At 38.8% G+C, this 26,367-nt stretch overlaps 4 protein-coding genes across 4 annotated transcripts; 2 read left to right on the forward strand and 2 right to left on the reverse strand.

Annotated features, from left to right (window-relative positions):
• The first annotated feature begins 4,178 nt into the window (after window positions 1–4,178).
• On the forward strand, window positions 4,179–13,233 carry LOC121735765 (protein unc-50 homolog). Its single transcript, XM_042126686.1, has 6 exons — window positions 4,179–4,532; window positions 4,638–4,703; window positions 5,020–5,140; window positions 10,062–10,198; window positions 11,653–11,754; window positions 13,089–13,233. The coding sequence occupies exons 1-6, from the start codon at window positions 4,301–4,303 to the stop codon at window positions 13,223–13,225; spliced, it is 795 nt and encodes a 264-aa protein (XP_041982620.1). The 5' UTR covers window positions 4,179–4,300; the 3' UTR covers window positions 13,226–13,233.
• A 1,466-nt stretch (window positions 13,234–14,699) lies between these two features.
• LOC121735762 (calcineurin-binding protein cabin-1-like) lies at window positions 14,700–21,221 on the reverse strand. The gene has a single exon (XM_042126684.1). It carries the CDS (start codon window positions 21,151–21,153, stop codon window positions 15,112–15,114), a length of 6,042 nt encoding a protein of 2,013 aa, XP_041982618.1. The 5' UTR covers window positions 21,154–21,221; the 3' UTR covers window positions 14,700–15,111.
• Window positions 21,222–22,800: 1,579 nt separating this feature from the next.
• Window positions 22,801–23,903, forward strand: LOC121735766 (probable 28S ribosomal protein S26, mitochondrial). Its single transcript, XM_042126687.1, has 2 exons — window positions 22,801–23,363; window positions 23,659–23,903. Exons 1-2 carry the CDS (start codon window positions 22,896–22,898, stop codon window positions 23,827–23,829), a joined length of 639 nt encoding a protein of 212 aa, XP_041982621.1. The 5' UTR covers window positions 22,801–22,895; the 3' UTR covers window positions 23,830–23,903.
• A 334-nt stretch (window positions 23,904–24,237) lies between these two features.
• LOC121735763 (calcineurin-binding protein cabin-1-like) lies at window positions 24,238–26,251 on the reverse strand. The gene has a single exon (XM_042126685.1). It carries the CDS (start codon window positions 26,040–26,042, stop codon window positions 24,351–24,353), a length of 1,692 nt encoding a protein of 563 aa, XP_041982619.1. The 5' UTR covers window positions 26,043–26,251; the 3' UTR covers window positions 24,238–24,350.
• Window positions 26,252–26,367: the final 116 nt, after the last annotated feature.

Genomic DNA, 26,367 nt, shown 5'->3' on the forward strand with positions numbered 1-26,367 from the left:
TTTTAAAGTTTCGCTCTGACGTCATCATCGGCGGCCAATAATTGACCTCTGCAATATGTTTTTTCCTTTCAATCTTTTATAATGGCTGGTTCGTCAAATGCAAGTTCTCATTATGTGAAAGCTGATACGAGAAGCTTACCAAAAGTTCGAAACGTAATGTTGGTCGAATTTATTGCTAATTTAACGCCATTGAAGGTCAAACAAAGGTTAAACATATTTGTTCAAAAATATAAGTAACTAATGGGTATTTTTTTCGTTTATATACAGAAAAACGATCACTGACTTTATTCCTCGAAATGTTTTTGTAATGAGCAAAATTAAAAAAAATGGACAATCCCCATTGTGGTATGTCGGACTCCCTCCGCAGAGGTTTACCGAGTACCGACTAAAACCCCCCCATGCCCTCGTCAACGCTACACGCGGAGGAGCGGGATCGTTACGCATTCTACCGCGTCCTCCACAGCGCTTGCCGCTTCCGGCATCTCTACGGCTGCAGCAGCCTTTGCCGCCGCCTGTCTGCACCGAGAGGCGCCCGGGCATCAGGGGAGCCTTTCTCCCCGGGGCCTATGTTGTGGGCGGTGATCCCCCAATCAACCGCTCACAGGGACGGACGTCCTAACTCCTAACTCCTATGATCCTACATCATAATATTAATAGGGAAACATTATCAAAACAAAATATATTGTTCTAAACCTACTGCTGGATTACTTTAAAATAATAAAAATAATTTGTGAAAAATAATATTTAAATAACTTGAAGGACTTGGCAGTTGGCAGCAGGTACACCGTACACGTACACAATAGGCTACAGCCTACAGCACAGTTCAGCACCAGCGGTGGCATCCTTTTATCTCCATAATCTAAAAAAAAAGTGCTGTCAATCACGCATAATCAGCTGACAGGAGTTTTGTCGGGAATTTGAAAGAGTGATGTTGTGTTTTTGTACTATTTTCCTAAAATTGTGTTTTAAAATGGGTTTTTTAATATTAGTAGGATATTAACCATTAAATATTTGTTATCGTGCACAAGTGTAGGAAAGTGATGCTATATCCAGAAACGAGCTATTTTGTGTTCCCTCCAAAACTCCATCGAAAGTTTCAGTAAAGCGTCTACCACTTTACTGAATCGACCGACTTGACCCCTTGACTGTATTGACTTTTTACTTCGACTTTGACTAGACTTTTGACCTGACGATTTAAAGAAACAATGCTGAAAATTGTTACATGCAACAATACTGTTTTCCCGCCATTTATAATACTTGACACTGGCCTTAGTTATATAGCCGAAGTGCCATAATAAGAAAACGACAGCTATGAAACGTCAACGTCACTCGTCTCTACAAATATATTATGTATTATACTATAGTGCATGGAATTAATACCTATATACTACGTATAACTAGTTTAAATTAATTCCATGCTATAGTGCGTTTCATCAAATACGGTAGTTCCTTTGCCGTCATGTTGGCACTAATGCAAATTAGTGTTACCTCATTATCTTTACTGTGCTACCTTAAATTAGGGGAGATAATAATATGTTATCACAAAATACTTTTAATAATTCCCTAATTTTATATAATAATGTAATAATTTTATATAATTCTAACTTTCGCCCGCGGCTTATCCTGCGTTAACGTCTATCCCTCGGGGACCGTTCTTTTTCCCGGGATGAAAGGTGTCCTTCTCCATACCCCAGACAAAGAGTACGTATGAAAGTTTCATGATGATCCGCTTAGTACTTTATGCGTGAAGGCGTAACAAACAAACAAAGTCACTTTCGCATTTACTAGCTAAAAGCCGAGCTTTGTGAGGGCTCGCGTCGTTACACCTTGACTGACTGATGATAACACATATGTAATTAAAAATTATGTTAAAGCACAAATCAATAGCATGATAGTTTTTCCGTAAAGTGTACCACAAAATGTACAAGTTGTGGGATATACTAGGTATGATAATAATAATATAAGTACTATCTTTTACCCGCGACTTTGTTGGCATGACGCATGTATGTAGTTTTCGTCACTAAAAGTGCGTTTAATCAAATAGTTCCTTTGCCATCATGTTGGCATTCCTGTCTGTGAATAACGTAAGCAAGGTAGACACGAGCGAGTATTCATAAGTTTTACTGTATTCCAGGGTAAACTGATGCTGGTAACCCTATTTCACTAAGCTGAAATGGCGGCAACCTGAGTTATTCACATTTATTGGGCCCCCGTTACGTTTTTCACGTTCACAAAACACTTTCACTCTTAACGCCATCATTCTTTCACCACTCTTTAATGTTTTCGGCATGATTTTCTCACGAAATCACAGTAAAACTTATGAATACTAGCAGAGCATGTCTGCCGTGTTTACGTTATTGACAGACAGTAATGCCAACATGACGGCAAAGGAACTATTCACCCCGCGTTCCAGATGACGTTAGAAACGCTCACGCTCAAGACCGTAGTTGTTCCCGTTCCACTAGCATGTGAGCGTCAGTGATACAAACCCAAGTGGAACGGATTATGGATCGTTTTGAGCGTTTTGAGAAAAGTTTAAAAAAAGAACTATATTTTTTTTATACATAGGTACATTGAACCGAACTTGGATATTACGATCCTTTTCTTCAAGTCGTAAATAAAAGTAATTTTATTGTTTATAGGGTAAATGACTAGTAGATTGGACAGTACTAGTCATTGGAAAAAGCACAAAAACGCCATATTTATTAATGTGGCCTTAAAAACTGACTGTTTTTATTTAAAAACATGCGTTCTTTTACTTTAAAAATAGGAAATTTTTAAAGCAACATTATATAAATATTGTGTTTTTGTGCTTTTTCCAATGACTGGTACTGTCCAATCTACCAGTCATTTACCTTAAGAAATCATTTGACCTTTCCTTTAAAACAATTTATTTTCCAATCAAAATATTTCATTAAATGTTATTTAATTTATTTAATTCAAATATTATTTGTAATGAAACAATATAAAGTTTTTTTGTCTCTACTCTCTCCTGAAAACTTTTCGAACATGGCTTTCGCGATATAGTTACGTTAAAATTTAAAAAAAAAACTAGAACGCCCACTTTGACCCATCTTCGTCAAGGGTCGTTTTGAGCGAAAATGATGACGTCATGAGTGACGTCATAGCCGCTATCAAAACGACCCCGGTCGCCAAAGGGAACGGCAGAAGGGGACGTTTTGAGCGTTTTGGTCAAAATTAACGTCATCTGGAACGCAGCCTCAGTATTCTATGAAACGCACTCTAGTAATCTGTGCACTCGTCATTGTTGGTGAATCGCATTGACTTTTGTGAAACGTCACATTATTTCAGCGTTGCCATTTGACAACTTTGGTTGCCTTTTTGGCAACATTTGACCCTTCGTGGCAACCAAATGGCAACTTTTTGGCAACTTTTCGACTTGTCGCGCGATCATTGGTAAAAAAATATCGAATATATTTCGCAGATGAACTGAATTCATCGAATTGAACAAAATCAAAATCTTGAACGCATTTTTATTCCCAAATGAAAACAATACTTATATAATAGACAAACAAATTGTACTCATATTTCTACCCGCAAAAGGTCTATTTTGGTGCAGCTAGAGATAAAAGTAATTTTATGTAAACAAAAATGGAAGAAACTTTGTGACCACAGTGTGTTTTTTAAATAAATTCTTTGTGTGTGGCTGTGTGCACTGTGTAGTGCGATGCAAAGGAAATTTTTTCGTGGTTTTCTAATACTTTTGTGTTTAAATCTGTTGGTAAGTCCTCTTTATTGTTTTAAAGGTGCTAGGAAATTTATGTTTATTTTTTGCATGTTTTAATATTTAATTTCTGAATGGATTTTAATATTGTTGTAAAATGGAGTCTAAATTTATTTTTTATTTTAATTTTTATCATTTTATTTATATTTTATAATACTTTTATTTTCAGGAAAACATGATTTTTTTCGATTTTAATTTTTATCAACCAAAAAGCATAGCAATAAAACAGTACTCAATAGGTAGGTATAAATATTTTTTATTAAAAGGCACAGTACGTTTTTTTTACAGGTTTTTTTTCTAATGGCAACATTTGGTTTCAGATGGCAACATTTGAACCTACAAATAGCAACCTGGGCTGAGAATACTCTGGCAACACTGTATTATTTTGCTGTAATGTGTACCAAGTGATTATATTCTCTTTGATTTGTACTTTAGAAAATAATGAAAACAATTAGAATATAAAATAAATGATGAGTTTTATATAAATACGTCATTGGTCTACTTATTCCCGAGGCTTCAAAGTCAGGACTAACTAAGTTTAAGTAGAAATCCACAATGATGAAATACTCAACGTCTCCACCTCCTATGAACTACCCGAGGAGTACGTCTCCTCTACCTGCACCAGCAAACTACCAGCCCACCACAGCTAGCGCCGCGGTTAAGCGATACAAATACTTGAGGAGGCTGTTCAAATTCAACCAAATGGACTTTGAGTTTGCCGCTTGGCAAATGGTGTACTTGTTTGTCTCACCGCAGAAAGTGTTTAGAAATTTTAACTATAGGAAACGTAAGTATTTAATTTCTATATTGTCTTTCTTTACAAAGTAAGAATATAGTTTATCTTCATCTTTGTAGAAATATACCACTTAAACATTTAAATAAAACATTTCAGATACAAAATCACAATTTGCGAGAGATGATCCTGCGTTCCTGGTCTTACTCAGTATTTGGCTATTTTGTAAGTTGCTTTAAACAATATTTATGTTATGTTATTACACTTAGGACCATAAAATTATAAGACTAGTATAAATACAGTTGAAAAGTTTAGCTAAGTATTAATGTTTAGTAAACTACATTGAAACTTTATTTCTGTTAGGTAATTCTCTGTAACGATATGGTATCTCAGCAATGGCTGTATTTACACAAAATTTTGTATGAAGAGGGAAAAAAAAAGTAAATATTCTTTTTCTTAGTTTTTTTAAACATTGTTTTCATTTCATCAAATGTTTTACGTGAGTAGGGTTTTTTTACAGCATGCTACTAATATGTTACAGTATCATCAATATGCTTTGCTCTGGCAATGGGATTGACGTGGGGGCAGTGTGTGCTGTTTATCCTGTACGTGGTGTTTGTGGACTTTATCGGAGCGGGCATCATTGCATCTACATTTTTCTGGTGAGTTTGCTATGGCGCAAATATACTGACCATGTTGAAAGGATAACATAATTCAAGGGTTGTGTCATTTGTAAGAATGTGATGTAAAGCTGTGTAATAAATGCTTAGAAGTCTTATTGGTTCCTTCTTCAGATTATTCACTTTATGTCTCTTTTACTTGTGTAATATATTTAGTATATTGCTTTCTTAAACCTCCCTATTAGATATATTTGTGAGCAAGTTAAAGATGCTAGCGGGGATATAGCAATGTACTATCAGAGAAGTTGATTCCTATGCAAATCGGGGACCTAAGTAGTTTGGTCGTTTTACGTCAAATCCAGCTGACAGATCACAATTAACATTTAATTGATATATTCGACCAAATAACATTGGTCTGTCAATTGCATATGAATCAACTTCCTCAATGGTACATTGTACACAGCAATCACCATTGTTAATGTTATAACTTATAAGTATTTTTACTATGTAGTTAAAAACTGCCCAGTAAATGTCCTTTTACATTGCACTGATAATAAACTTATTTTATTAACTGATTAAAAAACAAATCTACTATGAGTAACAAAAAGAAAAGTCATAAAACTTAAGATTATAAATAACTTTTGGTAGTTTGTAGTGCCAACACTATTATTATTTATGACTAAAAGCATCTACACATATACTTTTGCATTTATAATAATTTTAGTATAGACTAGATGACGTCCGCAAGTCCGATGCGCCAAAACTTGTTTATCGCGCGGGAACCGTACATTTTTTATGACAAAAACTATCCTATGTCCTTTCCCAGGACTCAAAGTATCTCCACGCCAAATTTCAGCAAAATCGGTTTAGCGGCTTGGGCGTGAAAAGGTAACAGACAGACAGACGGACAGACACACTTTCGCATGGCGAATTATAATATTAGTATGGAAGTATGGATGTCAAAAGTAAGTATAAGTTGTAGACTTGTAGTAAGTACAGCAGACCTAGGGGGATATTAGATTATCATATATATTGGATCTGAGATCATTGAGTCAATGATATTGGATAATGTAATATAGACATATGATTCATTTCTTCCTTGATCATAGATTTTTGACATTTGCTGAGAGATTGGATCCAATACGGTCATAGAAATAGGTGTAGCCAGTTATTTAATATAAAAAAGAGTTTTTAATTTCTTGTTCGTTAATATGTTTCAAATAATGTAAAGTAATTATTTTTCTAATTATATACTTGGATAATCTTGCTGAAATAACAAAAAACAAGCCATTTTAAAAATGACGATGTCTTTTGACAAATCGAATTCTCTGAGATCTAGTAACCCTGACGTCAATACCTGTCAGCGTTAGCGCTCTCCATTGGCTATTGAAACCACATATGACGTAAAATAGGATCAATGAAATATGATAATGTAATATGTAGATATGATCAAATGATCATATATATGATCATAGAAATGATCCAATATAAATGATAATGTAATACCCCCCTTAAACAGGTTACATTTTGCAATTCCTCTCAAATCAATTCAGAAAATGAATTATTGTCAAACTGACGAATGTCAAATTAGTACGCATTACTAGACATGAATTGCAAGCAGAGTGACCATTTCGCGATTTTTAAAAATGAATCATATTTTAGCCGCGCAGATGTCAAAGTTATATGAGTTGTAATTATTATTTATTTATTAAAGTTAATTAAAACGGGTTACCCCAATTACAATAATTTGTCTTGACTTAAAATTAATTATGACATTGTTACAATACATAAACAAATTAGATTAAATAGTAATAGAAGAAACCCTTTCGTACTTACTTTCACAAAATCCTACACATGCTCTCTTCACATCCAACCACTTATCAACAAACACATCACATTCAGGATTAGCCGACAGAAGGGCGTTGAGCAAGTTTAGTGCTCGGTACAGCGGGGACTCAGCTCTCACGACAGTCCGAGATGTCGGCAGTGCGAATAATTTTGGCCGACGGCTAGGACGGTGCTTTAGATAGTTGTCAGGCACAAACAAGCGGCACATTAAGGCATGGAGTTCAGGGCAATCGATTATATTGCGAAGGATTTTTAAGGCAACCAATAGTAGGTCAACGCCTCGTCGGACCTCTAGAGATTGGTAACCTAAGGTACCCAAGAGATAGCCAGTTGGGTACATGTAAGGGTAGTATCCGTACACTTTCTTAAATAAAAATCTGAGAAACGCCTTTTGGATTTTTTCCAGCATCAGAATTGATGTAGCTGTGTAGGGAGCCCAGACACACGCATTTGTTTCTAGCTTGCTGCGTACTAGTGCGTTGTATAGCAATTTTATAACGGCGGGATTTTTAAAGTCCTTAACGTTGCGGAGTACAAAACCTAGACGTTTGAAACTGTCTTGAGCCGTCTCATATATGTGGTCCCTAAACGTAAGAGTTTTGTCAAAGTACACCCCTAAGTCCTTGATACTATGGACACGGGAAATAATATGACCATCCATAGAATAATTAAAGATGATCGGGTGTAGCTTCCGCCCATAAGTCATTACGCTACACTTATTCATATTAAACAAAAGGTTGTTGGAAATACTCCAGTATTGTACAGCATCCAAGTCTTTTTGCAGAAGAAGACAGTCATAAAGAGATTTTATGATCATAATAATCTTGAGGTCGTCGGCATACAGTAAACACTTAGCAAACTTAAGAATGGTTGTAAGATCGTTAATAAATATAAGAAATAAGAGTGGGCCCAACACTGACCCTTGGCTAACACCAGAGCGTGTATGATAAGGGGCACTCTCAAAACATCCATACCTCACAAATTGTTTCCGATCACGAAGATAATCTGCGAAAAAACGAACAAGACTAGGAGAGAACCCAAGAGCGCTCAACTTTTTGAGGAGGACATCATTATCGACTCTATCAAAGGCTTTGCAGAAATCAAAGTATAGAACGTCCACTTGATAGCCTGCGTCAAGAGCCTTAGAAATTATGTCAACGTGAGCTAGAAGATTCGTACTGACAGAGCGACCAGGACGGAAACCATGCTGGTTGTCAGAAAGAATTCCACGGATCTGTTTCATTAATATATTATGAAGTACAAGCTCAAAAACTTTGGCAACAGAAGGCAATACAGCTATAGGTCTGTGGTTTTCTACAGACAGTCGATCGCTCGTTTTGGGAATAGGCATGACCCTCGATAAATTCCATTGTTCAGGATATATTCCGGCTTTGAGTGATGTGTTGAACAGGTGACATAACGGAACGGTAAATATGTCTTTGCACGCTTTTAGGACATATGGGGGTACACTATCAGTGCCTATCGAGCTGTGTGCTTTTAGCTTGTCGATAGCCTTTTCTACGTCACCATAGATTAAAGACGGAAGAATTATATTAGTTCCCACTGTATTTACAGACTCCAAATTGGGATCTAGTTTAGGTACATCAGGGAGAAAAACGCTAGAGAAGTATCGAGCAAATGCTTCTGCACTTTTAGTTCCAGAATAGAAAGAACCGTTAAATGATACAGTTGGTTCAAACCCACCCTTAGATTTTAAATTGGAAATGTGCTGCCAAAATTGCTTTGGATATTTGAACAATCTGCTTTCGATGGCAGAGCAATGGGAGCTATACTCGGCCTTTACTTTCATTTTCAGTTCCGAACGCAGGTTCTTAAATTGAGTGTAGATTAGCTCAGAACGAGTACGTTTCCATTTAATATGCAGTCGTTTCTTTTGTTTTAGACCACTAAGTATATCTGCAGTGAACCAGACAGGATACCGCCTGTTGCCCGAGGATTGTCTTTTTTTCATGGGAACAGAAGTGTCGAATGCGTTATACAAGATGTTATAAAATGTATCGGTAGCAGAATGGGTATCAGTATTATCTAGAACATTGTACCAAGGGGCAGTTTTCAGAGTATGGTATAATTGCACAAAATCAGCTCTGGTAAAATTATAATCATGCCGCTTGTTGACGTTACTAGGTTCCATAGCCTCAGTGGGCTTACACGACACGATGAAGACAGTAACGTCAAGAGGAGGATGATATAGGTCAATCGGGACCAGTTCCATTCCCGGTACATAGTCACAACTAGCGACAGCGCCCTTCCGCGTCAAAACAACATCCAACTTACTCCCATGCATATTCATCACATCATTTACATCATACATATTACAATAACTTAAGAAATAACAATAATAATTTTTTATGGTAACAGATGCACTATTCATATTAAGGTCTCCCAAAATTATGAAATGTCCCTTCAAGTTAGAAATTATTTCTTCGACCTTGTAGAACCATGACATATACTCATCATCTGCTGCAGTTGGCTTGAGGTAAACAACGCAGACGTAAATTAAGGAGCCCAGATAGGAGAAAGAGGCCCATAAATCCTCCCCATGATCAGTTTCGAGTTGACGACATCGGTTCAATGATATGCCTGGGCGAGATGCAAGCAAAACTCCGCCTCCAAAAGATAATCTATCTCTGCGTAATATGCTCCAGTTGCCTGCAGAGATTTCATTATCATCAATCGAAGTGTCTAAGAACGATTCGGTCACTGCTATAAGGTCATGTTCAGTAATCATCATATTATAGTCACATTATATAGTTTTACACATATTATACACAATTTACACATATTATAGTTCAGTAATCATCATATATAATCACAGCATAGATCAAGATAGATACCGCATATCCCTGCATTTGTATGAAAACGAGCGTGCCATTTTTTTCCTACCTACTGTGACGTACCGATGATGAGAAAGGTCTCTTTCTTTATTATCTAGGCTAATGTTTCTATTCAAATTTCTACAGCTCAATAAGGCACAATTAGGCTTTTAGGCATTTTTAAAAGCTCGTCGTTTGGGAACGCGATATGGCACGCGAAGTACATATCTACACATGCGGTATCTATAGAAACTAATGCAAAATTTTCCACATATCACCAGGTACATGAGCAACAAGTATCTCCGTGTGGACGCGAGCAGTGCGGACGTGGAGTGGGGCTACAGCTTCGACGTCCACATTAACGCGTTCTTCCCGCCTCTGTCGCTGCTGCACTGCGCGCAGATACTGCTGTTCAACCGTTAGTATAAAGCTACTGGCTTTTACTGTAGCGCCGCTTTTACCTTAGCTGTAATGGGACATTAACACAGGGATACGTTTCCGCCACATAATAAAATGTTCAACATATTAATCCCTTTCACTTGATATAATAATAATAATAATAATAGCTCCCGGTTTTGGTGACTGTGGCCAGTTTCATTGAAACCAGGCCAACTGCGCAGGAGTAATTTTATAGTGCCCAAGTGGGTGCGCAGTACACAAGACTCAAGAGCACTCTCTATTCCTTTACTCTCATAACCAAGTCAAAAGACCGACACGACCGGCGAGAAATCAGGCCCAGGACCGACTTTTTACATGCCCATCCAACGCATGGATCATCTTACTTGTCAGACAATCAGGTGATCAGCCTGCATCGTCCTAACAAAAGTTGGAAATAACATGTTTCCAACGCGGGAATCGAACCCACGACCTCAGAGTCAAGAGCCGCGCTTTATACCACTAGACCACGGAGGCGTTTTCACTTGATATACAGGGCGCAAGGAAACAAATTGAAAATACTTTTGGATGTGTAACTATATGGAGTTACGTTTTTTATTATTGTATAGGAAAATTATTGATGTTAGGCTTCGATGTTAGGGTGTTTTTATAGAAACATACAAGTCAAAATTAACTCTTTCAGCACGTTCACAGTCATCTCTGTACACAGGGGCTCATACAGACCCTAAGTGTACCCTCCCCTAGGCCCTATTACCCTATTCCCTCTTAAGGGACGATTTACACCGGAACGGCAGAGGCGAAACGAGCAGTTTCAGTGTCATATGATTTTAAACTTTATCTTCATTATTGTAATACGTAGTATACACTGAAACTGCTCGCCTCGCCTCTGACACACCGTGTTTTGAGCCTAAAAGGCTGGCAACGCACCTGCAGCTATCCTGTTGCTGCGAGTGTCCATGGGCGACGGAAGTTGCTTTCCATCAGGTGACCCGTTTGCTTGTTAGCCAAAAAAAAAAAAAATTTTATACAAAAATTCCTTTTACTTTATTATAGCCTTTCCCAAAGTGGGCGATAACGCTCCCTTGTGAGCGCTGAAGGTCTAAAGGGGACTGTGGGACCTACAAAAAAATGGGGGCATTGTGTAGAGGCTTGGAGGCTTTATTTCATCTGGATTAATTTTAAATTCAAACAAAGGGGGCGCTAAAACATAATTTGTTCTCAATGTGGGCAGTCCACAAAATAAGTTTGGGAACCCCTGCTCTAATACAACAATACTTTTTTCCTAGACACATGTTTGATTGTACTATATGAATAGGAAAGGGGATTGGGCCTCCGGTAAACTCACTCACTCGGCGAAACACAGCGCAAGCGCTGTTCCACGCCGGTTTTCTGTGAGAACGTGGTATTTCTACGGTCGAGCCGGCCCATTCGTGCCGAAGCATGGCTCTCCCACGTCAAATATATTCTGTATTCCAGAGCTCCTCTCGCACGGCGGTCTGGTGTCGTGTGTGGTGGCCAACTCGTTCTGGCTGGCCTCCTGCGTCTACTACCTCTACATCACATTCCTCGGGTACAGCAGTGAGTATCGGCATTCGGCGCTGAAAATCCTGCCTAGGTTACTAACGGCCGTTCCCAATATTTGATCTATTTCTGGTTTTGCCTTACTAGAGATAGGAATAGCTCACATTAGACATTAGAGACATATTTTATGTCAATTCAATGTTAGCTGCGATCGGTTGTATGTCAAACCAGAGATAGATTGAATATTGGGAACGGCCGTAAATAAAATGCAGTATATAGCTACTGCTGAAGACGTCATGTATTGATGTATCCGATGATATTATATTGTACTGCCATGCCATTGGCGGTGGTGAGATTATAATGACATCTCAACAAAATCATATCAGCAATCAAAATATCATATCAAGCGACGTCAGCGACAAAAAATCAAATAGAATGCCACTTTATGACTAAGAGCGCCTTCACATTACGTCGCAAGCAGTGCGGCAGCCGCGCGACTGTCATTTGTATAGAAGTCGCGCTGCTGCCGCACTGCTTGCGATGTTGAATCCGACCGCAACGCGACGCGTCAGATGCATTTCTAAATTTATATGGATTTGACAGATTCGCAAGACATCTCACGCAATTGAAATCTGTCAAATCCATACAAAATACAAATTTATGCCGCGCCGCGCCTCGCCTCGCCTCGTCGTGTAAGGCGTTGCGGTCTGAATTGACCCTTAGGTTTCATTTTCCTTTTTTGCTGCACAAGCAGCGGCGGCATCGGTCGCTACACTAATATCAGTAGAAAATGAAACTTATTTGAATTTTTGTCGGTCGCGGTGGCGGACAAACTTCCTGTGATTTAAGACGTCGTAGGCGCTGCCCAAGGAATAATATGGGGCACCATATAAAAGAACGATTCTACTGTCTTACTAGCTGTCCCGGCAAACGTTGTTGTGCCGTCTAAAGTAATTCGCCCACTGATATTTTATTATAAAAAACATCATTGATTTCGCTCATATTATTTTATTGAAATGACTAAATAAGTACGTCAAAATGGCAACGTCCATCGCTATCCCGTCGCACAAAAAATGATCGCCGTTGGTCTCGACTCTCGAGTTGTAATTTACTATTATTTATTCAACAAATGAACTTATCAATTTAAAAAAGGAGTACGGTTACAAACATTGTGACACGAGAATTTTATATATAATAATATAAGAAAATCAAAATCGAAACATTAGTCAAAGGTAGCCTTTCGTAGCGAGCGAATAGAGCAGCTATACTCAACCTGCGGTCCGCCGGGACTTTTTCAGTGGCCCGTGTGAAGTTAAACTAAAAAAGTTGGTTGCGACCCGTATAAAGAAAAGGTTGACTACCACTGAACTATTGTCATTAACCTGTTCCAGATCTGCCGCAGCTGCAGAACACGCGCCTGTTCCTGCTGCCGCTGCCGGCGCTAGCGCTGCTGTACCTCGCCAGCCTGCCCGCCAACTTCAACCTCAGTCGCATGCTCATACACTTCTACCACTACCGCGTGCTGTGAGGGGGGGGGGGGGGGGGGGGATAAGTCAGCGCGAGTCTACCTCGTACTGTGAGGGGGGGGGGGATATGCCAGTGCGTGTAAGTAGATGCAAATACTACCCCTACCGCGTGCTGTGAGGGAGGGGAGGGGTTTGCCAGTGCGGGTAGTTGCAAATTCTACCATTACCGCGTGCGTTGAGGGGGGATATGTCAGTGTGGGTAGATGCAAATAGAAATGCTGTTTTGTTAATTTTGATCTAAAGTACACTTTATATGAACTATAACAAATTGATACAGTAGCTTGCACCAGCCGCCAGAGTTGCTACACAAGAAAAATTATACAGTTCAGTTGATCTACGTTTCAGTTGATTTAAATGTTTTAATATAGCTCAGTACGGCTGTCTGTTTATTGGTAAATGGTCTACCATTTACCAATTTGGTTAAATAATTTGATTGTAATTTGTAATTAGACAAATATTATCGGAACAGTTTATATTATGTACTATACATACTTTATTACTATTTATTAAATCATTTAATACCAAATTTCGTTTTTTAATGCATATGAACGTGAAATAATCACCTTTTAAATGTGTAGACATATGATAACTTTGATACTTTTTTTTTTAATTATACTTAACTAACTTGCAACTTTATTTGATTGGAATTAATGATGAAATAGTTATGAGAACTTTAAATGAAACAACACAGACTAGGAAATTGTATGTAATAAGACATAGATTATGGAACTGTACAATTATTTTGTATATTATTATGACTAAGTATTTAAAATAATACACGTTAAAAATACAGTCAGTAGAAACACTGTTCATTTATACCAAGAATAAGGAAATTATAATACATGCTCTTCGTTTTATAATTTATACAATTCATAAAATGTTGGATATCAAGCATTAAAAATCTGGACAACCATTTCAAAAATTTACATAAACACCATTTTAATAAAATCTACCTACCTAACAGCAAAAGGCCGCAAAAGCTATCACATACTTACTTAAAATGCTACAATACAATAATCACAACAAAAATAAAATACACAACTCATTTTTTCATTCGCTAACAGTAAGTGTTAGATTATTACATCATCATCAAAGACAAATAAAGAATTATTATTATATTGCGTCTCAGAGCAATACATTCATTGATGAAACTCATATTCTTTATCCCATTAAAAAATAAAATACCTGTAGGTGTTTGAATTCATTTTAGTAGATCATAAGATTGAGTAAACTGCAACTTTAAAAGCTCTAATATAGAATACATTATAAAAACTGTGCTTTAAATTGTAAGTGCATCGTAAGAGCATTATATTTAATGGTAGGATAAGTTTATTTAACTTGTAAAGAACTTAAACTTCTTAAAGACAAAAAAAAGAATAAGGGCCTGTTTCACCACTTTCTGACAAGTCCCGGATAGGCTATCCACAACCTTACTTGACAGATAAAGTATGGAGTAATGGAGAATCTGTCAAAAAAGTTGTGGATAGCCTATCCGGCACCTTATCAGGAAGTGCAAACATGCCCTTAATTGAAATAGGGATCAAACATTCTGGGATGAGTTGACTATTTTTTTGTTTGGTAACTTCAATTCATAGAGCGATAGACGATAGTCCATCACATAATCCCAATAAAACAAATTGTACTCGTCGAAATGAATAAAAAATTTAGAATTAATCACTAATCAGTCACAATTAATGGTAAGGCTCAATTTCACCAACGTCTGTTTAAAAAGTTAATGCTCGAATTGGTATCACATTCTCTCTCTCGTTTTTCATACTAACGAAAGAGAAGACATGATATTTTGACAAGCCATTAACACTATGAGCTTGTGTATGTTGGTGAAATTAGGCCTAAAGATCCTAAAACTAATCATAATATAATATAACGTTCAATCATCATCATCGAGCACTATGACCTCGTCCGTTGCGATCGGTTTCGGTCGGACCTCGCTGCTAAAGGAGAGGGACTTCTTAGCTTCTGGTTTCTTAGCCTGAGTCTGTTTGGACGTTTTAGTGATCGTCAACGAGGAGGGTAGCCGGCTTATGGACGCGTTGATGTCGGCATTTTTTACGGTCGGACTTATTTTCTGTCGCTCCGCCAATTTCTCCTGTAGAGTCTTACCGGGGCTCGCCTGCTGGTGAGGTAGAGGCGGCTTGGGATGCATGGAGCTGGTGATGGTGGACATGTGGGCTTGGGGCGCCGGATTCTGCGTGGTGGTGTGCGAGGGTGGGTACGGCGCGAGACTCGTCATCGACGCGGGTAGAGACGGCAGGACGGTCCCCATGCTGGGTGCCAGCGACGCCGATGTAGTTTTTTGGACTGACTGAATGGGTTTCGTTAAGGAGGAGAAGGTTCCACTTAAGCTTTTCGTCGTCTTCGGCTGAGTCGTGGAGGGTATCGGACGCGACGTGGTCGCTTTTGGAGCTCGCTTCTGCTTCTTCCGCGGCTGCATGTACGGGAAGTTTTGACCGAGGAATTGGCGATAAAACTCGCTTTGGAATGTGTTCTGGAGCGAGGATTGTATGGACGTCTGCAGAGTGTTTTGCAGGGACGAGTAGCCGGCGAGAGCGCTGATGTTGCTCAAATACGACAGCGACAGAGCGGCCGCCGTTTGCTGGGAAAGCAGAGAGTCGCTGAGCAGGGGATTGTAGTTCTGGAAAGCCGCCGCCATGTCCTGGGTGGACATTTTAGGGAGGCTTGAGGATGATGATGTGCTGGTTTGTATCTTGTGATCAGTTTTAGGTTGACTAGAGACGGGTACAGGGACGGACTTGGAACTTTCGGCGACTTTTGTAGTTTCCCTCTGACTTTGCTTCTTCTGAGCATTTTGACTCGCCAATGTGGCCTGCTGTTTCAGTGCTTGGATCAAAGATTGGCAGAACTTCATGCTCAGATCGACCAGATTCATGTTTTCAGTTATCGGTGTCGTAGTCACTAACTTATAAGCATCGACGAGAAGATTGGTAAATTGTTTTGCGTTGGGCTGTTTTTGGACTCTTTGCCACGCTCGGTAGATATCTAACATCAGACTCTTCAATGCCTTTTGTTCTACATCATTACTTTTCAAATCGGCTTGCTGACTGAACTTAATCACCTGGCCCTTCAGGGACTGCACGCACAATGAAAACGCTTGTTGCGCCAGTTCTTCTCGATCGGAATCTCTCAAATACTTTTTATCGGGATCCGGTATCCTATTCAGGTGTAAGCTCAGATCCAAGAGTGTTTTGTGGTCATCGATTTCCTTTAATATTTCCATAGTCAGCAAAACTGATCGGCTCATGTGAAACGCAAATCCACCAGCTCGTTCCACCTCTGTCAAAGGAATTTTCCAAATATTATTGAAGAAATTAGATGGCTTTCTTTCGCTGAAGAGCCCACCCAGCTTCTGCCCACTTCTCATAACGAACGACGATAGCATTAAATCCCGACATCGCTCTATATCTTTACCATTTTTGTAATAAAAGTGATAATGAGCGAGACGGTATATAGCTTTATAGTGAGGCGGAAAGCGACTAGCACAGTCTTCTAATGCGTCGATACACGCTGTGATGATTTTCATTATTTCTGCCTCCGTCAAGGGTTCGGCCTGTGGGGCAGATTTGCTCGAGCTGTCGCTTCCTCTGCCAGAATCGCAGCTGCTGTCAGAGGAAGAGTCGCTAGAACTAGACTCTGAAGACGATGACGAGGAACTGGAACTAGAAGAGTCGTCATCTTTGTTTTCAACTGCTTCTCGATTCTGTTCGTCTGGTTTATCTTTGTTTTCAGCTGATTGGGAAGCAGCAGATGGTTCCGCGCTTGCCTCTTCCGTTTCCTTAATTTCTTTTTCTTCTGATTTCTCCTTTTCCTCAACTTTATTTTCATTCGGCTTATTTTCCACAGGCACGGCATTGCCCTGGTCGTCTCTGTTGCTCTCGGCGTCTTTATTATTTCCAATTTTTTCCGAGTCATATGAGGCTGAACGTCTTATTTTAGCTGCAGCAGATTCTAGTTTTAATTTTTTTGTCTCATGTGTGTCTTCTTCTCCGGCATCACTTATTGATCTTTTTAATATATTTGCGGCTTGCACGGACTGTGCGTCATCTGTTTTAGCTTCAGTGTCAAGTGCAGTGTCCGTTTTTGTCGGTGTACTTTTGTTTCTCGCATAAGGACCTCGGAGCCATTCTTCAATACAAGACGTGAACACCTTGCCAACGGATGCAGGTATTGGTTTATTTTCATGTTGCTCTATGTACTTGAGAATCGAAGCGTGAATCCTGTAATGTAACTCTAAAACTTCTATCGCCAAGTGGGTCGGTGAACTGTAATTTATTTTTAAGGGGTACGTCGCTTCTCTTTCTATTAAACTTTTAACGCCCTGCATATAATAATTGAGATAGACCGACGGTGGCTTTTTCTTTTTCTCCGCGACTTTACCCAGCATGTAATACAGGAGCCAAGCTTCCTCGTTGGTCTTGTCGATTTCTCCGTTACTTGCTATATCTTTTACAACAGTCGTAAAACACTTGAAAGTAGTATTAAGGAACTCCTCTTTTTGTAGCTCGAGGGCTTCGAATTCTTCCATACTCAAGGACTCGCTCGCTTGTTTCAGGACTCTCGAACAAAACGAGTGCACAAAGTAAACGAAATTGCCATATTCTATTAGTATATTCATGTAGCCCGGATCTAGCTGGAGCGCACGTTTGAAACATCTTACTGCTGTTTTTACTGGATTTAGGAACTCTCTCTCGTTATTGAAATTTCTGCACGAGTTAAGGACTATCTCTAAATTAGCTGCCTTAGCGAGAGATATCATCGCCCACGACTCAACTCTGTCGCTGTTTACTATAACATCCAGGGTGCTGTATTTCACCGCCATTTTTCTGTCCTCCCGTTTGAAATGATAGTCGCCGAGCAGATAATAAATGTCCTTCATTTTGTAAGGTAGCAGAGGCGGAACCGAGGGTAGCTTGTCTTCGGTGCCTTTGATAAACTTATCCATCTCGGGTACATATTTTTGCGGATCGAGTTCCGAGGGCATCAGTTCCAGAATACGCTGAAACAGTGCCTCCGTGTCGGCCGTTATTCCCGGTATTTTCCCTTCCAACTCCGGTAGAGCAGCCGGCCTAAATATTTCGTAAAGCTGTTGAGCTCTCTTCCAATCCAATTCTTGTGCAGTTACCGAATGATCCATTAAATATTTGATTCTATTTTTCTTGTTAGGGTGACCGAAGAGGCAGTAGACGCTTTGCTCCAAATGTTGTACTATCTGTTCCAAGGACTTGGACAGCGCAGGCGAGCGAAGTCGCGGGACCACCGTGTCGAGGATGAAAAAGAGTAATTTACTGTTTGATTTGCTGCACCAACTCCGGGCACCTAAATGCTCGTGCCCTAAAAACAACAGCATCAGTGGATTTGGTATGTCATCGAATGCGACTTTATCCTCGAGAGTTCTTCCTCTACCCTGATCTTCCTCCCTTTGTAATATGTAATGCATTACGATCCACGGAGCGACAGTGTCGATAGGCATTTCGGCCGCGTTCGTTTCTACTTGGTGACCTATTATACGGATAAGGTTTTCCAGACCTTGGCTCAGTTCTTTCGATTCCACACTATCTAAACAAGACAATGGCTCATTACTGAATATATGCTCCATGCAGCACAAAATTTTTATGACTGTAAGTGTCCACTTCTCGTATTCGGGTGTGCCGGAAGTGTATCGAAAATAATGCTTCAAGGCCTCATGAAGGCATATAAAGGACCATTTCATGCAGATATTGGCTTTGCCCAGGGCCCAGTACGAGTCCAAAATAAGGGACAACTGGACAGCAAAATCTAAAGACATTTCTGCCTCCTGATCCTTTGCCATCGTTTTACAATGTTCAAATGAGTCAAGGATAATAGACAAGGCTTCCTCGTAACACCCTCTATCATACAGCTCTTTTACTGTAGACAATTTTTTGTTGCGCTCCAAAAACTTTATATATTCAGAGATTTTATATTCGCATATCAGAGGTTTGAATGTAAAATTGACAATGCTTAGGATGTACGAGCTACAGTGTTCGCCCATTGCATCAAACTCGTGCTGTAATTGATAAAGGCAGTCTAGTGCAAAATCTTCACATTTATTTAAGATATGTATGTGGACTTTAAGCCAGAGAGCTCTTAGAATAAGCTCCAGACATTCAATGCTAGGAAATATGTGTGGATTGACGGTTAAAATTATTTCTATTGAGTCTATTACACTAAGTTTATGTGATGGTGCTGGTTCTTCTGTTTCGTCTTTTAACTTTTCATTCACCAACAATTCTTCAACTAAAAGATTAACTCTAACATAATGTAGGAGCTCCTGATTATTATCATTTACAAATGCTGGTATATCTATATGGGTACTGTAGCATGTGTTGGCTTCAATGAATATCTTGGCTAAGCCACTTGGCCATTTCTTTTTCCACTTGCAGGCCAATATACTTAGGTAGTCATTAAGTAGATCTATAATATCCTTTCTATTCTCCGTGTATTTTTTAATAAACTCTTTAACATCATTCTGTTCAGATTCAGTGCCAAAATATTCTTCATCACGATTTTCAGCAGATTCTTCATACATCTTATCAATATCTAAATCAAAAGACAATTCTTTGCCCTGGACCTTCTCTTCTTGGTGATTCTCAGGAACGAGACCAACAGGAACCATAGCCCGCAATGTGTCATAAATGTTGTAATCTTTTTGGCTTGTCGTCTTTTTACGAGCTGATCTACGTTTAGTGCACCACTCCCACTGCTGTAAGAAACTAAGGTCACTGCCTCTCCGCCGAACAGGATTTTTCCTTGTCTTTGTAGCCTGTGTAGTCTCCGACCCAGCTTCTGAAGTGACCATTTCCACATCACTCTCCACTTTCTCAGTGTCTGTCACAGCCTTTTCTTTATCTGACACCTCATTGTTTTCAACCTCTGATGCTGGTTCTGTTACCTTTTCCGTATCAGCGACTACTTCCTCAGTTTTTTCCACCACCTCATTTTCCTTTTCTTCACATACCTCCATTTCAACAACGGGATCTTCCTTTTCAAATTTAATTTCTATGAAGCAGGCATGACTAAAGCAATGTTCTGTCATGTAGTGATGCATGTGAACCAAGGAATCTCCGACGGACTCCCAGGTCAGCCTCGATATAGGTTTCTTCAGTGTGACATTTGGCACCATGTACACAAACTTTTCTGCCTCCTGCTGCTCTACATACGCATCATTGATAACTTCCGCCTCCTTCAGTAACACTTTCGCTCTCTCCTCATCTATGGGGACATCATCCTCCTTCCACTTGTAAATGGGGTTTAGATACTCCATGTATTCTCTCATATGTTTATAAATAGTATAGATGTGCCTCCTGTACACCAAACCTCGCAAGTAGCCAGGATCAAGTTTGAGAGTTTCATGAATAGTAGCAATACATTGCTCGTTGTAGTCTAAGGCCAATAATAACGTAACAATTTTGTCTAGGCATGGCCAGTGACGAGGGTTTCGTTCTACTCCCCGTTGAAAGGCATAAAGTGCCATTTCATAGCGCTTAGCCTGCATACAGACTTGTCCAAAACGGTGCCAAAGTGATACATCGGTATCGTCTAATTCCGAAGCAGCGCTATAAGCTTCTATTGCTTCGTCCAGCTTACCTCCGCTATTTAACATCGAAGCGAGGTTTTTATAACAGAGATACTTCAAATTGAATAAAGGTCCCGAAGCCTTCTCGCCGGGTGCCGGTTTTTTGACATCATACAGGAGCTCCGTGTCCAATAAGTCCTTTAGAAGCTGGGTGGCATCAGATAAACTACCTTTTCTTTGAAGATCGAGAGCTTTTGCATACTGTTGGAAAGCGATCTGTTCGAGCGCTTCCTTAGACACTTCTTCCTCTGAATCGCTATCCTCGCCGGACTCATCGTTTAACGCGGCAATTTTTATCATTTCCGCGGTATAAAATGCACTTGGCGAATGCAACAAATCAATAAATTAAAGTTTGCGTCGATCGATGCAGCGGGCAGCGGCAACTTTTTGCTGTCAAAAATAAATCTTCTTCTTCTTTATTTATGGCGGCCTCAGTGAGTTGCCAATGTCAGAGTGGCTGAGTTGACTTTGCTCTATTATTGTAGGTCTGGTGAAACAACAAGGTATACCTAAACCATGGAATTAATATTATGTACTACGTATACATGTGGTATACATATTAATTCCATGACCTAAACGGAATCTAATTTAGTAGCACGGACGTAAAAAAAATATAGTTGGTAATGGTTAAGTCCACCCATTGTAACAGCTTGTTTGGCATAAGCATCTGCATTTTCATTTCCAATAATACCGCTGTGGCCAGGTATCCATGCTAAAACTATTTGAAGGTTTTGAATCTTGCATCTAATAGCTGCCTGATTTTTAAGATTAATTGGAAATCTGTTCCTACAACGAAATTGATTGGCCATGATACCCTCCAGAGCGCTTCTGGAGTCCGTGAGGATAATGGATTTGTCTAGTCTATGTGACTCAATAAATAAGATTGCAAGTACCTCACCTGTAAAAACAGATGAGGCAGGGGGTAGGTGTTTAAAATCACATTAACGTCAAAAATAAATGCAAAAATAAAAAAGGAACTCATGTCAAATGTCAATTGTGAATTGTCAGCCGTCAAAATGTCAAAGTCAGTTATCAAAATTGCAACTATAGATAAGAAAATACCTACAGGATCATAGACAAACTCATTAACAACAAACATTGAAACATAGCAGTGCTAAGCTAACTGCTAAAGCGCTTATTCCACTTATCCTAGCTAGGAAGTCCTAGCTAGCATCCTAACAAATTTAAGTGGAATAACATTTAGAAAGCTAGGATCCTAGCTAAGATCCTAGCTTTCTAAATGTTATTCCACTTGACTAGATTTGTTAGGATCAGGGGCGTAGCGTACCTTGGCGGGGCCCCATATAAAATTTGTTTGGGGGCCTTAGGAAGGGTAAAGATTTCTCAAAAAAGAAAAAAATGTTTGCTTAAAATTATAAGAAATATTTACTTATTCATCATAATTATCTATCTGTCACTTTTTAAAAAACAATTCAAATTAAATATTATTAACTCTCCTTGCCTTTTTTCTGCAAACTAATTAATTAAATCATTGATAGCTGATGATCGATGACTTTAGTTTTTCTAAATTTTCTGCCCCTATGGACAATAGTGACAGGTCTGACAGGCGTTTCTGTCCCATAAAAGTTCTATAATTTTTTATCAGTTTTAATACGCACAATATTTTACGCACCTTGGGGGCCCCCATAGGCGGGGGGCCCCGTATAATTGATACGGCTGATACGGCGGTAGCTACGCCCCTGGTTAGGATCCTAGCTAGGACTTCCTAGCTAGGATAAGTGGAATAAGCGCTTAAGGCTAACTTCTACGTATTTAAATTTTAATGTATGCTATAATAATGAAACTTGAAACTTGAAAGCCCGTCACGAAATATAATATTTTGCAACTCATTGAATTTTTTAATTCAATTAATATTGTCCTTTTTTGTCAACTTATACTTGGTTAAAAAAACCTGTCAAAACTTAAACATAGACAATTTGTTTTCTTTTATATAGTCTTTTTCGGAAATAGGTTATGTTTATATTCACATAAAATTATTTTTAACTTAAAAGCTAATCAGTGCAACTTAACAATCCAAAGCAATGATTTCGAACAATTCTTTACTAAAACGCGCTTGGCCTGTGATTATACAAAGCGCCGAAGCACATCGAAAACCTCGATGGCTGCCTGTAGCGAAAAGTAAAATTTATCGGATTCCGAAACGGCCCTCCGTGTCGGAAGAGGAACGTTTAGAACTGCTGCGTATCAACAACAACTATAAAACGCAGATGAGGGCAATACGGAGGTTCTATCACGAAGACATGATCCTGGAGAAATCTTCGCGGGACAGCGCTAGTTCGGAGTTGTCTCAGCGGCTCGAAGCTGAGGAGTGGGAGCGCTGCGTGCAGCTCAACGAGCAGTGGAACCAGCAGGTGGCCGCCGATCGGGAGGTCCGAAGGCAGGAGGAGCTAGCGGCCATGGAGGAGTATGCTCTAGCCCGCATGGAAGAAAAGGACAGAAAACTGAGGGAGGAAATCGCCAAAGCATCCGAAGAAATTAGACGGGAAAAGGTAGTTACAGCTCTTTTGGTTTTATATAGATAATAGTGATGCTTTTAAATTTCTAACTATAATTTTTACTACCTATATTGATACAGTTATAATTAACTAAGTAAAATTAAATTTAGTCAACCTTTCTTAACACCTATACAACCCATGAGACTTAACTGTGCACCCCGCTGGAATGGTCCCGCCGTTATGATGTGGGTTGTAATGTAACATCTGTATTAAATTAAAAATATTTTCTTCCTCTTAAACTAAAAATTGTCAATATTTTCTGAGTTCATTAGAAACTTTTTGTCTTCAGGAACGGAGCAGTACATATATCACACCAGAGAATCTGGAGGAAGCCATAGATAGAGCCCTAGCAAACCCTACTGACTACAATTACGCTATCGACTTAAAAGGAAACATGTACCCCGGTAGAGACACACCAATAGCAAATAAAAAGGAGGAGAAAATTGCACAGAGTGCTTAGATTAAGTTTAAGTTTTAAAATTCATTGTAAATAAGTTGGAACATTGATGCATATTAAATAGTAACTACTGAGTAGTCTACATTTTTAACTTAATGCCATCTGTCTGCCAAAATTGGGAGTTACCTTTGCCTTGACTAATAATCTTTAAACGAGCAATTCTTGTATATTATATATAATATAATTTGAATCTTTGAATCGGCTCCAATGATTTTAATGAAATATAGTATATAGAGTGTTTTGGGGGCAATAAATCGATCTAGCTAGGAATTCTTTTTGGAAAATATAATTTTATTCGTGTTTTATCAAATACCGAGCAAAGCTCGCTCAAATAGCTAGTAATAATAAAACATGTTTATTAAACTTTTAATATTATTGTTTAATCATGGTAATATTTTTCAGCATATTTTTTTATCATAGTAGTATTTTGTATAATTTGGTATGGCAATAACATGAATAACATAATCTTTGGAAAAATCAGCAAATAATCTTAACATAATCCAGAAATAATTGTTGTGTATTTTTTAAGTTAAATCTTCATGCATCTCATAACATAATTGACAGACACATTCTAAAGCTGAATCTTTACTACCATTTAAAACATGGACATGGATTTTTAGTCTGAGTACTCGCTGTATAAGTTCTGAATGATCATCGCTTGAGAATATTTGTGGATTTAGAGTGAGTATTAATTCTATTGAGTCTATAATATTAAGCTCATGTGCTTGTTGGGTAGATTCTTTTAACTTTTCTTTTACTGCCAACTCTTCTGCTAACATATTTACTCTGGTATAAAAAAGAAGGTCTTCGTTATTATTATTTACAAATGCTGGTATATCTATATGGGTACTGTAGCATGTGTTGGCTTCAATGAATATCTTGGCTAAGGCAGTGGGCCATACACTTTTCCACTTACAGGCCAATATAGCAAGGTAGTCATTGAGTAAGTATATAATATCCCTCCTATTCTTTGTGTGTTTTATAATATATTCTTTAGCATCATTTTCTTCAGATTCTGTACCAAAATATTCTTCAGTCATGTCAATGGGGAAAAGAACTAAATCAAATATTTTATTAGTGTTAAATTTAAATTGTATTTCTCTACATAGATCTTTCAAAGTGTTATAAATTTTATGATTTCTTTGGCTCGCTGTTTGGCCTCGAGTTGATAGAGTTTTGGTATACCGATACCACTGTTTTAGGAGGTTTGGTTCACGACTGCGTGTACATTTTTTGGTCTTGCCCTTCTCAGACTTTATATTACTTTCAATGACATAGCTCCCTTTTCGGGCTATTTTAGTGGATGTAAATTCTTCTATTATTACAGAGGAGTCTTCCAGTTGAATCTCTATAAGGCAAGCATGACTCAGGCAATTTTCAGTTATGTAGTGATGCATATGAACCAAGGAGTCTCCGATGGACTCCCAAGTTAACTTTGGTATTTGCTTCTTCAGTGTAAGATTTGGCAACCCAAGCTTCTCACTCTTCAGCTGCTCCACATGGGCGTTATAGATAGTTTCTGCTTCTTTTATTAATAATTTAGCTTTCTCCTCATCTATGGGTACATCATCTTCCTCTTTCCACTCATAAATGGGATCCACATACTCTATGTACTCTCTTATATGCTTATAGACTGAATAGATGTGTCTCCTATACACCAAACCTCGTAAGTAGCCAGGGTCAAGTTTCAGAGCATGGTGAATTGTAACTATGCACTGTTCAGGGCAGTCTAATGCTAATAGTAAAGTAAGGGAATGGTCCAAGCATGGCCAGTGTCGAGGATTACATTCTACACCTTTTTGGAAAGCGTAAAGAGCACTTTCAAAGTGATTGGCTTGCATGCAAACCTGTCCGAATTGGTGCCAAAGAGTAACATCAGAATTGTCTAGCTCAGAAGCTGCCTCGTAAGCTTCTATAGCCTCCTCCAACTTGCCCAGGTAGCTAGACGATGTTGCGAGGTTTTTATAACAGAGGTACTTCAAATGAAAAATCTGCGTAGACGATTCGCCTGAATCAGGCTTTTTGACATCGTCTAGGAGTTCAGTGCCCAACAAATCTTTATAAAGTTGGATGGCGTCTTCTACGTTACCTTTACTCTGAAGATCGAGTGCTGTTGCATAGTGTTGAATTGCGATTTGCTCGAGCGCTTCCTTAGACACTTTCATTCCCGTGTCTTCGCCGGAATCGACCTCGTTGAGGGCGGTAATTTTAATCATGTTTGCGGTATGAAACTTGTATGTACAAGTGGAGATGTGGAGTGTGTGAAGTGGAGTGTTCAACGGGAAACTGCTTCCGTTGTGCGATAAAGCGAGTAGGTGGTCGCTAAATACATATCTATCGAATTTTATTGAGGCAAAAGCAAACGATAAAATCACTGAGTACCTACTTTTTTATATAATAAAATTCGAGTGGTTGAGAACACAGATTACTAGTATATATTTGTGTTGAGAAATGAGACTTAAGTCAACAAATTCAAATTGCCGCCTTCTTCTTCCTCAAAAAAAAGACATTTACTCTGAAATTTGCCATGACTGTCAAATG

This window comes from Aricia agestis, chromosome 18 (assembly GCF_905147365.1).
Source record: "Aricia agestis chromosome 18, ilAriAges1.1, whole genome shotgun sequence".
Taxonomy (NCBI): domain Eukaryota; kingdom Metazoa; phylum Arthropoda; class Insecta; order Lepidoptera; family Lycaenidae; genus Aricia; species Aricia agestis.

Coding starts and splice junctions, on each gene's coding strand:
- LOC121735766 (XM_042126687.1), top strand. CDS start 22,896: ATGATTTCGAACAATTCTTTACTAAAACGCGCTTGGCCTGTGATTATA. Junction 23,364..23,658: donor AAGAAATTAGACGGGAAAAG/GTAGTTACAGCT, acceptor TTTTGTCTTCAG/GAACGGAGCAGTACATATAT.
- LOC121735763 (XM_042126685.1), bottom strand. CDS start 26,042: ATGATTAAAATTACCGCCCTCAACGAGGTCGATTCCGGCGAAGACACG.
- LOC121735762 (XM_042126684.1), bottom strand. CDS start 21,153: ATGATAAAAATTGCCGCGTTAAACGATGAGTCCGGCGAGGATAGCGAT.
- LOC121735765 (XM_042126686.1), top strand. CDS start 4,301: ATGATGAAATACTCAACGTCTCCACCTCCTATGAACTACCCGAGGAGT. Junction 4,533..4,637: donor AAATTTTAACTATAGGAAAC/GTAAGTATTTAA, acceptor AAAACATTTCAG/ATACAAAATCACAATTTGCG. Junction 5,141..10,061: donor ATTGCATCTACATTTTTCTG/GTGAGTTTGCTA, acceptor ACATATCACCAG/GTACATGAGCAACAAGTATC.